General features: G+C 44.0%; 1 protein-coding gene and 1 long non-coding RNA gene across 2 annotated transcripts in view; both read right to left on the reverse strand.

The window, feature by feature from the left end:
- LOC309664556 overlaps nt 1-16,017 on the reverse strand; it is a 365,050-nt gene that overhangs the window by 64,365 nt on the left and 284,668 nt on the right. The window lies entirely within an intron of this gene.
- FBP1 (fructose-bisphosphatase 1) overlaps nt 1-16,017 on the reverse strand; it is a 26,522-nt gene continuing 10,505 nt past the window's right edge. Inside the window, exons 2-7 of the mRNA XM_082469843.1 lie at nt 15,775-15,937; nt 12,839-12,931; nt 6,844-6,984; nt 3,759-3,896; nt 1,914-2,033; nt 1-329 (exon numbers count right to left, since the gene is read on the reverse strand). Of these exons, the coding sequence (XP_082325969.1) occupies nt 138-329; nt 1,914-2,033; nt 3,759-3,896; nt 6,844-6,984; nt 12,839-12,931; nt 15,775-15,937 (847 nt within the window). The 3' untranslated portion in view covers nt 1-137. The remainder of the gene's footprint in view (nt 330-1,913; nt 2,034-3,758; nt 3,897-6,843; nt 6,985-12,838; nt 12,932-15,774; nt 15,938-16,017) is intronic.

Below are 16,017 nucleotides of genomic sequence, written 5' to 3' on the forward strand. Positions count from 1 at the left end.
TTTGATGGTGAAAATATCCATACTTTTTATTTCTATGTCTAGGAATATCTGATGCACAGTCAGAATGGGGTAGCACCCTGTGAGATCAAAGGTCCAGATAAAAGGCAATTCTATTTGGTGTGGGCAAGGCCAGCGCTTCATTTGGCAGCGTGCTTCTTATACAGCTCCAGGAACTCAGTCACGTCTTCAGGAGACCCCAAGATGATTGGCGCCCTCTGGTGGATGTCAGTGGGAACAATGTCCAATACAGCTTCCTTCCCAGTGGTAGCCAATCCTCCTGCCTTCTCGATGACATAGGCCATGGGGTTACATTCATACAATAGTCTCAACTGGAAAACAAGAGCAGCATTCTCAGACCAGAACAGATTACACAGAAAAGAAATCCGTTTCATAGCAAAATAGTGCAGAGCTGATCAAATTAACTGATACTTTCCCTTACTTTCCATCACAAGGTTGCGTCTAAGACCGAATGGTTAATTTAACCATTTGGTTAAATTAAGCCATCCATCAAGAGCCAGCAATAGATTGCCTGATGCAAATGTGAGGCAGACCACCTGGGCTCAGGACCGAATGACATTTTGGCAGAACCGATGTTTCCCTTCTCTTTATAGCACGGAAACTGGACCTAATGAGTGATTCTGTGTGTGTTTTGGATGGAGCTTTGCCTATTCTATAAGCATTTAAAAGTCCATGGTAGTGTCTGGCTGCAGACATCTGGAAAGCAGACTGGCTCCTCCAAACAGTATAATATTGTTTGCAACTCTGTACACATTCCTTTTACAATTCTCCTAAGGCTTGAGGGTTGGGATTTAGTACGTTATACATCTTGGCATTTACTTTTAAATATTAACTTTTTTATTGTATGCATTTTCATGCAGTCTGCCTACTAAGTAGACAGCTTTTTGCAGGTGTTTCCTGACTCTATTTCCATACAGGTGTCAGGGTCAGATTTGCAAAACTGAAAAAAAAGAAAAAGGAGGAACCTCAATATTTGTGTTAAGGAACAATTTTTTGAGGCATTAGAGAAAAGCGCTATAAAGCAGGCTAATCACATAGGTTGGGATGCCCGAGGTAGGTGGCTATGGTAAGAGTGGGTGTTTTAATGTTTTCAGTGAACTGGACGCCACATGCCATTAACAGAGATCTGAGCATATCTGAAATACATCCGTTTCTAACTATCTTATGGGGATTATTCCTATTCCTTCTCTCACATTAAAAATAAAATAAAATAAGAAAAACTATCTGTCCTTTGGGAAAAACAAAGGGACAATACTTGAGAAGGAAACACACTGTCCCTCTGTGTCGAAGAAAAGTGGGTGTCCCTTCGCCAGCATGAGCAAGCACAGCCCACCCTATGGCTTGTAAGAAGGTTGTGGGCATGAGACCAATGCACCAGTTACAGCTTACCTGAAAGCTCTAGGTGTCCCCAGAGATGCTTTCCTTCCCTAGAAAGGTAGCATTTTCTAAGCAGCAAATGTCAGCTCACTAGTCATTTCAATTTTATGCCTTTTGAAAGCAATCAAAGAAAACCTCTGTTTGGGATGCATATGTGATTTGCTGCCTTGGTAGTGAGGCTGGAATGTTTCATTTCATTTTATGAATGGCATTCATTTTGCCCAAGCCAAACCATGTGTATCCACTGGAAGCAGGAAGCACTTTTAGTACCCTCTGACCATAAACATCATTACTTATCTTTAGCAATGGAAGGGCTCTCAAGAGATCAGTTTTAGCTAATATCGCCTGGCTTTAACCAGGACAGCCTTTAATCTAGAAAAGAATATGCCACAGACATCCTTGGCACCCGACTGCAGAGCATGACAGCTACCATGACCTTTCTTGCTTCCTCAGTCAAATCCCCCAGGCTGCAAATGAAATCCACTGCTTCTCAACCACTCCTCAGGGGATTTATTTACCTTTCCGTTGGGGCTTTTCTGGTTCGCTGGGTACAGGAAGATCCCTCCATAGACCAAGGTGCGGTGCACGTCAGCCACCATGGAGCCTACGTACCTGGCACCGTAGGGGGCTGAGTTGTCCTACAAGGTTAAGACCAGCAATAGTTAGGGTTACAGAAGAGAGAGCTCTCTTCATGTCCTCTATGTTTATTTGATTCAACAATCAAACAGAGCTCCATCAAGGTGTGTGTTTGGGGCTGTGCTAGGAAATGTGATGAAAATTCTGTCCCCAAGCAGCAGAAAATGGAATAATGGAGACAGCCTCTTACATCTTACAATAACTCAAATTACCTGAGGAGGCCCTGAGGAGGGTGTGGTGGATTCTGGCTCTGGGGTGGGGCAGGCGTTTAGCAGGACCCTGAAGGAGAAGAAAGATTTTGCAGAGCTAAGGAGAGGGCGCAAGGGTGGGATTTTCATCTCTGCAGGAGCAGGAACTGCCCAGCCAAAGGTGGGGCAACTAGAGAAGCACATGCAGTCTGCCTCGGGCTCTGGGAGGAGCTGGTGCAGCTGGGGGCAGGAAGGGATCTCTAGGAAAAGGTGGAAGGAGAGATAACAAGGCTGGAGAGAGAGCCTGGGGCCAGCTTGGAGGGCCCTGAATGCCAAACTAACAACATCTGGGCTCCTTCCTCAGAACACAGCAGGCTTCAATGGCATTAAGCAAGAGTGAAACTGAGTGAGGCCCGGTGGGGCGCCCAGGCATGGAAGCCCTTTTATCCCCCATTGCTTGTAGGCAAGACTCCAGCCTCCATGACCTTCCCTGAGTTCCAAAGGGCAGATTTAAACAGTTGCTAATCAAGGGAGGAACGGCCAAGAAACCACCTGAGGCAAGATTAAAGGGACCAGAGAAGCTCATCAAGATTAGGAAACCACCTGAGACGAGACTAAGGCGGGCAGGCCCTGCTCACACCCTAATCTTGTCAGAGACCCCAGCCTCGAACCACTGTTATATGACCCTCATCAAATCCTCCCAGGGTGGGACATATAGTTTTCTTTCTTTCTTTGTCTTTCTTTTTTTTATAAAACTTAAAAAAAAATATTTACTTATGTATTTATTTATTCTAGCTGCGCCAGGTCTTAGTTTTGACATGCGGGATCTTCACTGTGGCATGCGGGATCTAGTTCCCCGACCAGGGATTGAACCCGGGCCCCCTGCATTGGAAGCGCAGAGTCTTACCCGCTGGACCACCAGGGAAGTCCCTGGGACACACAGTTTTCGAGGGCAGGAGCGCACTGTGTCCCCCTTTGCCTGGCAAAGCAATAAAGCTATCCTTTTCTACTTCACCCAAAACTCTGTCTCTGAGATCTGATTCGGCACCGGTGTGTACAGAGAGGCCGAGCTTTCAGTAACAAGAGTAGGACAAGATTGGATATTCCTACATAGAACCATCTCTACAAACAGCCATTTCTTCTCTTCGTGTTCAGTGATTTGTAACCTCTTTAGAGAGATGCCATGATGGATGCTCTCAGTCTAGAGATGACTGATAGAAATCCTTCAGGTGCCACAGGGCTGGGGGCCTGGGGTGCAAGAACCACGTTTCATACCAGCTGGGATCAGGGACCCCAGCAGTGAAGCATGTTTTATTGCCCTGACTTCATTCATCTGGCGGACTTTACAGTCCTGATTTTCTTCTGCCAAGAGAAAGTGGCAGAGGGGTTGCCGTCTCAGGGCAGAGGTTCCAGCCCCCAGCACGGTGGAATCCACCCACTTCTGTCCCTGCTGCCTTTCTCTCCAGGGCAGATCATGAATCAACACATAACTCAGGGGCCCTCCCCCAACCCCGACCCCGCGAGTAAGCCCTCACTTACTGGGGGGAGCTTCTTCCTCTGGACATACTCTGCGACAGCAGGGTGGAAGTCCTTGGTGTAGCCCTCGTTGAGGCTGTAGATGCTCCCTTTCTTTTTGATCTTCACATCTCTGTCCACCAAAATGAACTCTCCAATGGCCTGTGAAACAGGAAGGAAAGGTGGAGCCGTGACATCTCCTTCAGGCCTGTGGGAGGGGGTGGCGTGAGGCCTGAGGTCACCTGTGTCCTTCAGCACAAAGAGCTTGGTTTTTATTTTTTTTGTTTTCTCAACTGAGGTATAATTGACATAGCATTATGTTAGTCTAAGGTGTACAACATAATGATTCAATATTTGTAACATTGTGAAATGATTACCAGCAAGGGAGTTTCTCCTTGGCCTGGGGCACCCACGCCTTTGAAAAAAAAAAAATTTGGTGCAGACAGGAGGTAGGATATCAGGAGAGATGGGCAGCTGAGTTACACCAACGTGTTCATTGCTGCTCTTAGCTTTCCATTTCTTCGTTTCTATCTTGAAGTAATTTTACCTGAGCACCGTGAGTTTCGATTCACAGCATATATAGCTTCCGGTGCCTTTGCTCACTGATCTACAGAGGGCTTCTGAGAACTCAGCCTCCCACAAAGTCCCAGTGCTAAGCTGATGCCTTTAAGGCTTAGGTTCTTCAAAGAAGATTCGCACTTTGGAGGAAGGTGTCACATAACTCCTATAGCTCTGGACTGAGGACTGTTTGGGGCTCCTACACGTCCCTGATAAGAGAGTGATTGCGGCTCCGCCCACCTGGGGAGGGAGGTTGCTTCATGGAGACAGAGTTAAGAAGGGAGGTCGCACCTTGGACACATCTCTCCCCAGCCACTTATTCCCATAGCAAAGCTTGGTTCCTGCCAATATGGAACACGTTGGAAGTAGAGAGGAAGTGGGGGAGGGAGAGAGGAGGGCAGGGGAAGAAAAGAGACTAGAATTAACAGTGGTCACTGAAAGGTATCATTGTGAGTGATTCTTTTCTTTTGTTCTTTTATGTTTTTTTGGTAAAAGTCTGGAAAATGAAGCCATTACACAACAGGTGCTCATGAAGCCATGCTTTGCAGGCGCCCCGGCCTGGTACCTGGCCAGAGCATCCTAGCTGTGAAGGAGGTTAGTCTCTTGTACGCGAGAAAGAGACTGAAAAGCTTTTCAAACCTTAAAGCCTGCTAGAAATGCAAATAAAGCTGTTGTGGTCTTCTTAGCGGAAACTGTCAGCCAAAATGAAAAGAAAGCACTAAGTTGACCCCCACCCCCCAGGCATTCATCAGATCTGGGAGGTCAGCCAGCAGGGGGTAGCGCAGCCTCCAAACACTGAGTGGCCATTAAGTGTGAGGAGGGCAAAAGACTATCAAACACACGGAAACTTACTCCCGGACACAAGGTCTGCAATCTGGACATAAGAAGAGATTTCATGTTTTCTACACATCCATCAACTGAAAGGTAACACAGAAGTTACCAGAAGAATGTCTGGGGAAGCGGTAAATGCCTGCTGAGAGGATAAATCCAAAACATCAGTGATTTCGGAAACTGTACCCTGGGCTCAGAGTGAACTTCGCTCGGGTTCTGCCACTATTTTACCCTGAAATCACCTCCTTTGGAGGCTTAAACTTGTGCTGTTTCCCTACCCTTGTTGACTTATTAAGCACGGGTGCTTCCAAGGAGGCAAAGTCCAGTTGTGCAAGCGTGCGAGGGACAAAGGCAGGCTACATTCTGATTTATCCCACCTGCCACCCACAAACCTCGAGGCCCCACCACCAGCAACCCGCCCCTCACAGGATTCTAGCAGCTGATTGTACCTGGTGTTCGGTTTGTCAGCAAAACACACCAGATAGATAGTCTCATTAATGTCATCTGAGGACATTTCTAAAACTGAAAGGTATTTATAACCTCAATTCTTTTTCCCTCGGGACACTGGACCACATGCACAATGAATGCGCCGACCTATGGGAGGTGATTCTACGGAGTCCATTTCGATGGTGGGTTTAGTTATGCCAAACATGTAAAGAGACTTCTTTGCTCAATTTATCTGCTCTGTCGAAACTGTCATCTAACAGAATAAATGAAGAACTCCAATTAATACACATGTGGAAGAAATTATCCACAAATTAAAAATTGTTAATGAATATTTTTCATGGCACCTTGGGCTCCTCTCCGTGAGGAATTTGTTTTGTTTTCTGTTTTCTGGCCAAACCATGTGGCTTGTGGGATCTTAGTCTTGTCAGGGACTGAACCTGGGCCCCAGCAGTGAAAGCGCTGAGTCCTAACCACTGGACCACCAGGGAACTCCCAAGGGAGTTTTTCTCTATAAGTTGGACAGACTAAGGAATTATCTTCATTTCCTTCTTTATTTTCACTTCCTTGAGTTCGTCAAAGCCTTTCAAAACCACAAGGGTTCACTGAAGGTTTGCATGCACGTGCACATCAAATGAATTTCGGAGCTAATTTTGAAGAAATGAGGTGGTCCACTGCTTCAGCCGGGACACCCATTCACCTCAGGAAAATAAGCTAGTAATGGATAGCGTGGGTGGCAAACAGACCATCTATGGGCCCCATCTGGTCCACAAACGTGTTTTAGTTGGCTAGCACAGTGTTTTACACATCCAGAAACATTACATTTTCTAAAAATCCAGTGTTTCTTGAAACACTGGAAGCCTTGGCAAGACTGAGCCGCTATTCCCAAGGAGTAACAACTGCCAGACCTCCCCAGTTCCCCAATGCCCCGCCACTGCCCTGCCACCACCCTGACCATCCTTTCCCAGCACACTCCACTCATCTGTGTGGCCTGCTCAGCCCCGTGGGCATCTGAGTCAGCTGAGTAATGTCCACTCTAAAGAATTCATCGTGGAAGAAAGACTCCTTATGCTCAGGACAGACACCATTTCTCACCTCGATAATCTTCTCATGACAGTCCCTCCATCTCCCTTCCCCCCTTCCCCAACCCATCACCTCTGCCCCTTCATGGGCCTCATCTTCCACCTCTAGGTACTGCCTCTCCCTGCACACACACACAATAAACACTCACTCAGAGCCACCAGCGAAGCACCCAGCTTCCCCTGGGGTCTCTCACCGGGTCCAGCATGAAGCAGTTGACTCCGTTCGCCATGGCCAGGACCAACATGGTGGCACTGCCATAGAGTGCATAGCCGGCAGCCACCAGGTTCCGGCCGGGCTGCAGGGCATCCTTCTCAGAAGGGTCACCAGTTGAAATCTAGGACAAGAAAGAAAACAAAACCCGTTTTTGTTGTGTTCTGTGTTGTGGTTCTTTTTTGCAGTTCATCCATTAGCAAGATGCATTATCAAGGTGCTCTCGTAATGAAATAGGGCATCTTCCCAGAGGGGCCTTCCTCCTCACATCAGTAATATCCTGATTATATTACCACAGCGGCCTTCCCACCAAACCCCAAATTTCCTGCATCTGGATCTTTCTTTCCAATCAGGGTCCTCCTCCAATTTTGCTAATTTGATATTCCCTCATCCCTCCATTATCACTCTCAAAAAAGGAGCATGCCTCCTTGCCAGCTCCTACTAATTTAATCTTATTACAGTCATCAGTGTCTTTCCCCTGCCTACTCTATCTTTATTTAAACAAATTAAAACTGGGCTGCAGGGCTTCAAGTCTGGTAAGGAAATCAATTTCATGAGCTCCTGGCAGTTGCAGCACATACTCCAGTGAGCAGTGTGGTCCATACTCACACATCAAAGAAATTCTCAGAAATGCGGCAACTGAGAATCTCTCTCCGGAGTTGTTACAGTGCAGGGCAAATGCTTTCCCTTTTTTTGACCATGACCCACAGTAAAAAAATACATTTTGCATCACAAACCAGTACCAACACACATGCACCCACACACACAACTACAAAAATTTAATAAAACAATACTTACATTTAGAACATGACACGTACTCTAATCTTTTCTTTGCTTTTTATTAAAAACACAGCCCACTGGGTCGTGTGACTCAGTTTGTTCCCTAATACTAAGGAAAGGAAAAACTTAAAGGCATGGCTCCTAATCAATGATTACTAACTGATAATTATCTTCTTAACACTTGACAATTGGCTTCTATGGTTCTCAAAACAGCCTCAAACAAATCTTTCAGCTTGAATATTCTCTACTTGAATTTAAACAGAAATGAAAATGGGCAGTTTCTGCCAATTTCATTTATTCCTTCCCCAACCACAGATTCCAGGGGCTGAGAATAAGTAAGCGCATCTATCTGTATCATGATACCAGAGATGGAGGTCATCTCAGCAAAAACTTTCCTGGTATGGGACTTCCCTGGTGGTCCAGTGGGTGAGACTCCATGCTCCCAGTGCAGGAGGTCTGGGTTAGACCCCTGGTCAGGGAACTAGATCCCTCATGCATGCCGCAACTAAGAGTTCGCATGCTGCAACTAGGAGTTCGCATGCCGCAACTAAGAGTTCGCATGCCGCAACTAAGAGTTCGCATGCTGCAACTAAGTCCGCATGCTGCAATTAATAGTCCGCATGCCGCAGCTAAAGATCTCACGTGTCACAACTAAGACCCAGTGCAGCCTAAATAAATAAATAAATAAATGTTAAAAAAAAGAAATACATTCCTGGTAATTTCTTCCTATAACTTTTGAAAGTGTGGTCCAGAGACCATGTACATCAGAATCACTTGAGATGCTTATTTAAAATGCAATTCTGGGGCTGCAGCCTTGACTTACTAAGTCAGACTTTCTAAGGTGGGCCCCGGGAATCTGTATTTTACCATGCACCATAGCTGACTCTTCCACTGAAGCTTAAGAACTACTCATGTAAAAGGAAACGTCACAAAAGCCATTTCTCTCTTTTTTTCCCCTTGTCTCCAATCTTTGTGTTTAATAGTTTTCCTCTAGGTGGTTGGTTGCTTGCTTGGCTGGTTGGGTTGGGTCAAGTTATTTAATTTAGTTTGGTTTGTATTCACAGGGTAGTGCAGTGCAGCTAAACACAGACTAAACACAGTATCAAAAATTTGAGTTGTTTCTCAAACTCCAAATTTTGCCAGTGTACAGCCTTGAAAAAGGAACCAGCTTCCTTCAAAGCCAGTGACACAGTGGGAGGAAAACAGTCAGGCTCTAACTGCCTCCTCTGTCGTAACTACTTAACCCAGAAAGTGCAGCACAAAATAAGACAAAGACAATATGTAAATAAATAAAGTTGACTGGAAGCCCCTAGGCTTGGAGTAGTCAATTCTCCACCAAGAAAAGTCCCCCAGAGATTCACCTCATCCAGAACCACCCATGTCTGTCTGTGGCACAAGGATGAACAGCCTTTCCCTGAAACACTGTCACCAAATAATCTCAGCCTTCAACTTCCTTGCATGGAATAAGAAATGGTAACATTATCTATGATCCATATACTCAAAAAAAAGACAAAATAATTCCATCTAGTCATTAATTTGGAGGAGTACTTTTCTACCCTGACCCCCTTTCTAATGCATGAATTCCCTCCTCCAAACCCTCAGCAATGAATGCCTTTGTTCCAAGGGAATCCATTACAGTCTCATGTGGATGCTCATGGACCAATGTGCATAAAGCACTTGACAAAATTAAAAAGCCTCTGGACCCTACCTTTACTTATCCCAGGCCACCACCTGCTGTAGGTGTTGCTCTGTTTTAATCCACACCACTCCATATAGAGTACGAAAGACACCATGGATTCTGGAGACTTGAGGTGGTGGAGGAGAAAGTCAGGCAGAAGTGGGGTGGGGCTGTCATATCATCAGATGGTCTTCCCTCAGAGTGGCAGCCAGACCCTGCCTAGAAGGTCTCATAGGGCATATGGCAGAGTCTTCAGTAACTCAGCCAATATTGTTCACCTACTACTGTACCAGGCTGCCTAGCAGACAAAAAAATATATAAGAGAAGGTCCCTGCTCTCAAGGCGTTTATAATCTGCAGTGAACATCCACTGATTTTGCCTGGCCAGCACCCATCACCCTTCTGCTGATAATTGCACCTTAACCTTCCTCAAAATACTACCCCCCTGGCCCTCAGCTCCAGGAGTGGGCACATGACCCTGGTCTGGCCAATCAGATCACTGCATGCCTCAGGCCATAGTGATTGGTTGAGAGATGGACACATGACCTAAGCCAAGACAATCAGGGCCAATGAGATGATATTCTTGTTGGAATTGTTGGAAAAGAGGTTTGCATCTTCTGTTTGAGTTGCTGAAAGGATTGGATGTGGGCCCAGACCTACTGGGAGCCATTTTGCCACCAGAGAGGAGGGAGCAATAGAGATGGAGAGGAAGTGTGTCCTGTTTATGTCGTCTGAGTCCTTGAATGCAGCTGTACTACCCACTGGACTTTCTAGTTACATGAACCAATAATTTTCCTTTCCTTTCCTCCCTCCTTTCTTTCCTCCCTCCTTTCCTTCCTCAAGCTAGTTTGAGTTGTGATACTCTCTGTTGAACTTTAATACACAAAACAAGACAAGTAATATTAATAGCTACCATTTATAGAGCACTTTTTATGTGCCAGGCACTATCTTCATTGCTGTTATGCTTAATTTTCAGTATCTCCCCTTTATGGATAAGGAAACAAGAGGTTACCTTGCCCAAGGTCCCACAGAGCTAGTAAGCATCAATGTCAGGAAGCCACATTCCATATGGCTATTACATCTATCTCCCTGTGCCCAGTTAAGGGAAGTGAACTGGATTCTGAAGCTGCTAGAGCACTTTTGAAACTCTGCTTTTAGTCGTGGGGACTGGATATTTTTAAAGGGTGTTGAAAATTAGAATGTATCCAATAGAGGGTGACCACACTAGAGAGGTCGAAAAACCATCTCACATGAAAGATATTCAACTTAAAGAAGATTTAAAAGAAGGCGAGGGGAGGGCAAAAAAGCCATTTCCAAGCATGTAAAAGAGTCTTATTTTCTGATGCTCCAAAAGGCCATATGAGCAACAGGGAGACAGATTTTGACCCAATATTTGGACAAACACTCTAGAATTCTACTTTTTCTGAACGTCTCCAGCCAGAGACAGGGTGACCCTTCCGGAGGTGCTGTGGCAGGAACTTTGTAGAAACACTGGACCACAGGCCCTAAGAGATCCCTTTGGAGCCTATTTCCAGGCACCATGTGGGCAAGACCAGATCACTGTTTCCGAGTTCCAGTTACCAACTAATGTTATGCCACTGAGCGGGTGCACCAGGGAGCTGAATTCCAGCCCAGATCCAGCTCTACAGAAAGCAGGAAAGGTCTCCTTTAAAGCATTAAACGGTCAATATTTATGCCCCATAAATCCTCAAACAATCAATAAGGCTTTTGAAAACTGAAGTGACTTAAAGGGAATGTGACACTCATCACCTCTTTCAGTCTTTTAAGAGAGTCACTTCAGGTTTATTGAGAAGAGTGTGGAGACTCATTGTTGAGTTGTTCTAGCATTTGTAATTCGAGTTGCTGTTGCAGGCTGTTTTGATTTTTTTTTAGGTGATAGCCAGTGTCAGTTTTCTAGGGTTTTTTTTCCTTAAAAAGAGTCTTTATTTGGGGGGTTAAGGTGGAAACTGGGGCTGGCAAACATTAGTGCTGCTTTAGCTTTGGTTGAGTCATTGCCAGAAGTCTTCCTCTACATGAAGAATTTTGCTGCAAAGTTATCTTGCTATACTGTATAGATCTGATATTTCAGGTAAAATTACATGCCTCCATGTCTATAACAAGAATGGGATGTTTCATGGTATGACTTGGAAAACAGATTAATTACTGCCTTTGTCTTTCTGGTATGAGTATTAGAACTTTCAGTTACTCAAATTGATCTGCCTCCTGGCCAAGACAAATGCAAGATGCATTTCAATGATGAAAGAGAACTGTCCCATGGTGGTCCTACTTCCCATGTTTGAAAGGAGATTATGTGCAATAGTAGACAACAAGTCACTTTGAAAAACAAAGCACAAATTGCGGTCTCACTTCTTAAGTTATGGCCTCTGTATCCCAGAATAGGAAAGTTGGAGGAACCTCAGAGGTTGGCTGAACTAGCCACCTCATCCATTAAGATGAAGGAAAGGGCTCAGTCTCAAAGGCATCTGTGAGGTTTTATTTCTAAAATAAACAAGAAGGCTGAAGCCAAGATGACATATTTTAGATTTCATCATTTTTTATGATGGGCTCACGGCTATTCATTCTATTTTTCACTTGTACATATTTGAATGCACTTCCTCCAAACCGCCCCCCTCCACCCCCAAACACACACACACACTTAAAGTAAGAGAAGGGAAGAGACTTTTGAGGTGGAGTTACCTGCTCAGGTCACCCAAATAGAAAAGACCCAGGGCACAAGCCTGGATCCCCACACTGAACCTGTGTGCTTTCTATAATTTATAGCAGAGTCAGCAAACTCTTTCCATAAACCAACAGATAGTAAATATTCTAGGCTCTACTGTCACACAGTCTTTATCAAAATCACTTAACCCTGCTTGTGCAGTGCAAAATCAGCCAAAGGCAACATAGTAAACAAGTGAGCTGACCATATGGCATTAAAACTTTATGGACAGTGAAAATTAAATTTCATATAAATGTCACGGGTCATGAAATATTATTCTTTAGATTTTCTTTTTAGCCATTCAAAAATTCAAAAGAGTTATTTTTTGCTCACAGGCCATAACCATCAGGCAATGGGCTGGATTTGGCCCAGGGAGACCATAGTTTGTAGACCCCTGATTTAGAGGATTTAAAGAACAATTTTGATATAAGTACGCTCTATTGTTGTCACACTCTCACAATTCTCAGTTCACATAGTTACATCATTGCAGCTACCCTACACTGTCTCTTTTGTTTTTAATTTTATTTTCTGTCACAAAAGAAAGCAAGGTACAGTTAAAAGAGTGAAATATCTTTCTCTTCCCACCCACCTTTTACTACATTTTCTTTTAACAACCTAATAGATTTTCACTATGCAGTTAAGGCTGGAAAAAGTCAGAACTTGACATATAAACCTATTTCAAGCCTCACAGGGTTTCATGATGTACATTCTGGCTGTGCCACCAATAGTGAAACAGGACTGGATGTTCAACCTTAACTCTCCTTTTGGTCCCAAACCAGGAGCTTGATCCATTACATTTTACCTTTCTGTAGATGCCAAAGATGGTTCCAATGGATACAAGGCAGTCGATGTTGGAAGATCCATCAAGAGGATCAAAACAGACCACATATTTACCCTGAGCAAAAAAAAAAGAAAACACAACTTTACATTTAAAATGAACACATTGGGACTTCCCTGGTGGCGCAGTGGTTAAGAATCCACATGCCAATGCAGGGGACATGGGTTTGATCCCCGGTCTGGGAAGATCCCACATGCCGTGGAGCAACTAAGCCCGTGCGCCACAACTACTGAGCCTGCGTGCTGCAACTACTGAAGCCCGCGCACCTAGAGCCCATGCTCCGCAACAAGCAAAGCCACCGCAATGAGAAGCCTGTGCACTGCAACAAAGAGCAGCCACTGCTCGCTGCAACTAGAGAAAGCCTGCGCACAGCAACGAAGACCCAATGCAGCCAAAAAAGAAAAAAAAAAAGAACACATTATAATGAAATAAAGAGTATACACGAAGGGGTTAAAAGAGGGAATCTAGGCGAAAATTCAAGAAATGTGTCTTACTTATCCTCTGTCAGGGAAGGTATGAGGTGGTATACAGAGTGAAAATAACAACAACAAATATATATCAAAAGATCATTAGGCAGAGAAAACACAACTTAGAATAGGAGGTATAGATATAGATGAAGGTGAGGAATACAGATAATTAAGTAATAATTTCCGATATCATTGATTTGAATGAACCATAATCTGGCAGTCAAAGGAAGAAGAGAAACAAAACTTTATTCATAAGGGAAAAACATAATATCTTAGGTGAAGCAAAGACAACATTAAGATCTCTAAGAAAATTTTCATGCAGTTCTTATAGATGACACTTGGCGTTACAGTGCACAGAGTTCTCAACCATATCCCTACTGCAATTCCCAAAGGAAATAACCCTCAGCTGTTGTAGGACTACTAAAGACTCATTCTTTGGACAGGATTTTCAGGGGTATGTGGGAGCTGGCTGGAGTCAGCTCTCAAAGGCCAATGGTGCACATCTCTTCCCAACTCTGTTTTCAGTGATGTCATGTTGGTAGCTTAAAATCAACTCTGGGGGACCATTTGCACAGTTGAAAGTGGCAAGTGCTACAAATCAGAGGGTTTTTTTTCTAATAGAGAGCCAGTTTACCAGCACACCACTGGAGATTTTCCACCTCCAAATTAGCCACTTTAAGAGGTGGTTTTTAAATTTCTGCATCAAATTAAGGCAATTCTTTGATTCCCTGACCTCCTGCTCTTAACAAATCACCTTGGTTGACACAGGAGAAACTGTCATCAGGAAAACAGGAACATGCTTACCACGAAGGCACACTGTAGTCAGAGCAGTTGGGCAGACCAATGGAGAATACTAAACAACAAATTCAATACACATGCCTAAAACTGCCAAGTACCTTCAGAAGCCCAGCAGAGAACAACATGAACTTTGAATCTGACATGTAGTGTATTTTAAGAATGATGTAAAACCAGTTAATCAGATGTGGCTCCCCATCCCTCTTATAAAGGTCAGACTGGATATCAGGCAGTCTCTTTAAATTCATCCTCTGATTAATTTTTTTCTCATCCTACTCCTTCATGTCCCCAGTTCATCTCAAACAGGGAAAGATAGTAACCCATCTCAAATGGTTTATTTTGTTATTATTATTACATGATTTTTGTTGTTCAGTGAAAGCTGGATATACTCTTTCATTCACCTTTTCAACAATAATTTATTGTTGATCCCCTACAATGTTGTGCTAGAGGCTGGGATACAGAGAAGAATATAATTCATTCTCTGCCCTCAAGAAGCAATCAGACCGTAACTGAGCAGGACCCTACAGGGCTTTCTTAAGACAGATTCCCCCCCACCCCAATGTCCTCTGCCTGCCTCTTGCCTGTAGAAAAATTTTAGCCAAAGAATAAGTTTAACCAGAGAAGTGAGAAAATGAAAAAACAAAGGAAAACAATCAAATAAGACAAAATAATAATAGTTTAGTCATTAAACAAAGTCAGGAAACTTTAGTTCCTCCTCATGGGGTATAGATAATATTCTGAGCCATATCCTTTAAGCTGTTTTGCAGATACTGAATCCCATACAGGTGGAAGAAGTTAACTACATGATGACCAGACTAGAAATGACAAAAGCTCCTCCATCTTACACAGTTCTTTTTAAGAACTGGCCTCAAGGAGATGGGAACAAACTGACCCTGGAGTTGAAGATTAGTTGTACTTAAAACAATCAAGATGACACTGATCAGACCACCACATGGCCAATTTCAAGATGATTATCAGAGCTAACTGTGTTGTTCTGCATGTAGCCCCCTCCCTCTGCTTATACACCCCTGAAACTCCCCTTTAAAAACTCTTGCCCCCAGATTGGCAACAGGGAGTTGGTTCTTTGGGACATGAGTCCACCTTCTCCCCAGGATTGCTGGCTTCCTCAATAAGGCTATCTTTCCTTTTACCCAACACTTGTCTCTCAGTATTGGATTCTTGAGCATCCTGAATTTGGTAACAAGATTAATAGGATTCCAATGGATTCCAATGCATGAATCACTGATATGAACAGCTTAGATTAGCAGGAAGGTTGGTTATGAAGGTTGGGAATTGGGTGGATGGAAGGACGTAGTTAACAGAGCCAGACTTTGAAGAGCCTTGAACATGACAATAAAAAGTTAGAAGTGGAGATGAGTATGAGTATATTTAAGTCTCTCCCATGTATGAGCATGCAGGAGAGATGATAACGGCATGGACTGTGGTGGAAGTGTAGATAGGAGAGGACAGTTTGAGATACGGCAGTGAAGTGGAATCTGTGAAATGATGACTGATGGTTCAGGAGGGATCTAGGCTGTGTCTTAGGAATCCAGCTTGGCTGAACAAGTGGAGTCATTTATGAAGCCAGAAAGAAAAATGATTACATTAAAATCCTCAGTAGTGTAGGAGCAGACCCACCCTTTTCTCAGGTTCTACTATTATGGCGTGTTTATCTTCTTCCGACACAAGAACACAGGTAGCAAAAGATGACTTTAACACATTAATAACCAGGTCATTGGAGAGGACATCCAGCTTCTTCACTTGATCACCCGTCACGTTGGTAGAGCCAGCAATTCCATAGCTACAGGGAAGAAAAGATACAAAAATATAAGCCATGACCACCAGAATATGTCAATGCATCTATAAACTCACTCAAAGAGG

Source organism: Balaenoptera physalus (genome assembly GCF_965194825.1).
Source record: "Balaenoptera physalus genome assembly, chromosome: 7".
Taxonomy (NCBI): Eukaryota; Metazoa; Chordata; class Mammalia; order Artiodactyla; family Balaenopteridae; genus Balaenoptera; species Balaenoptera physalus.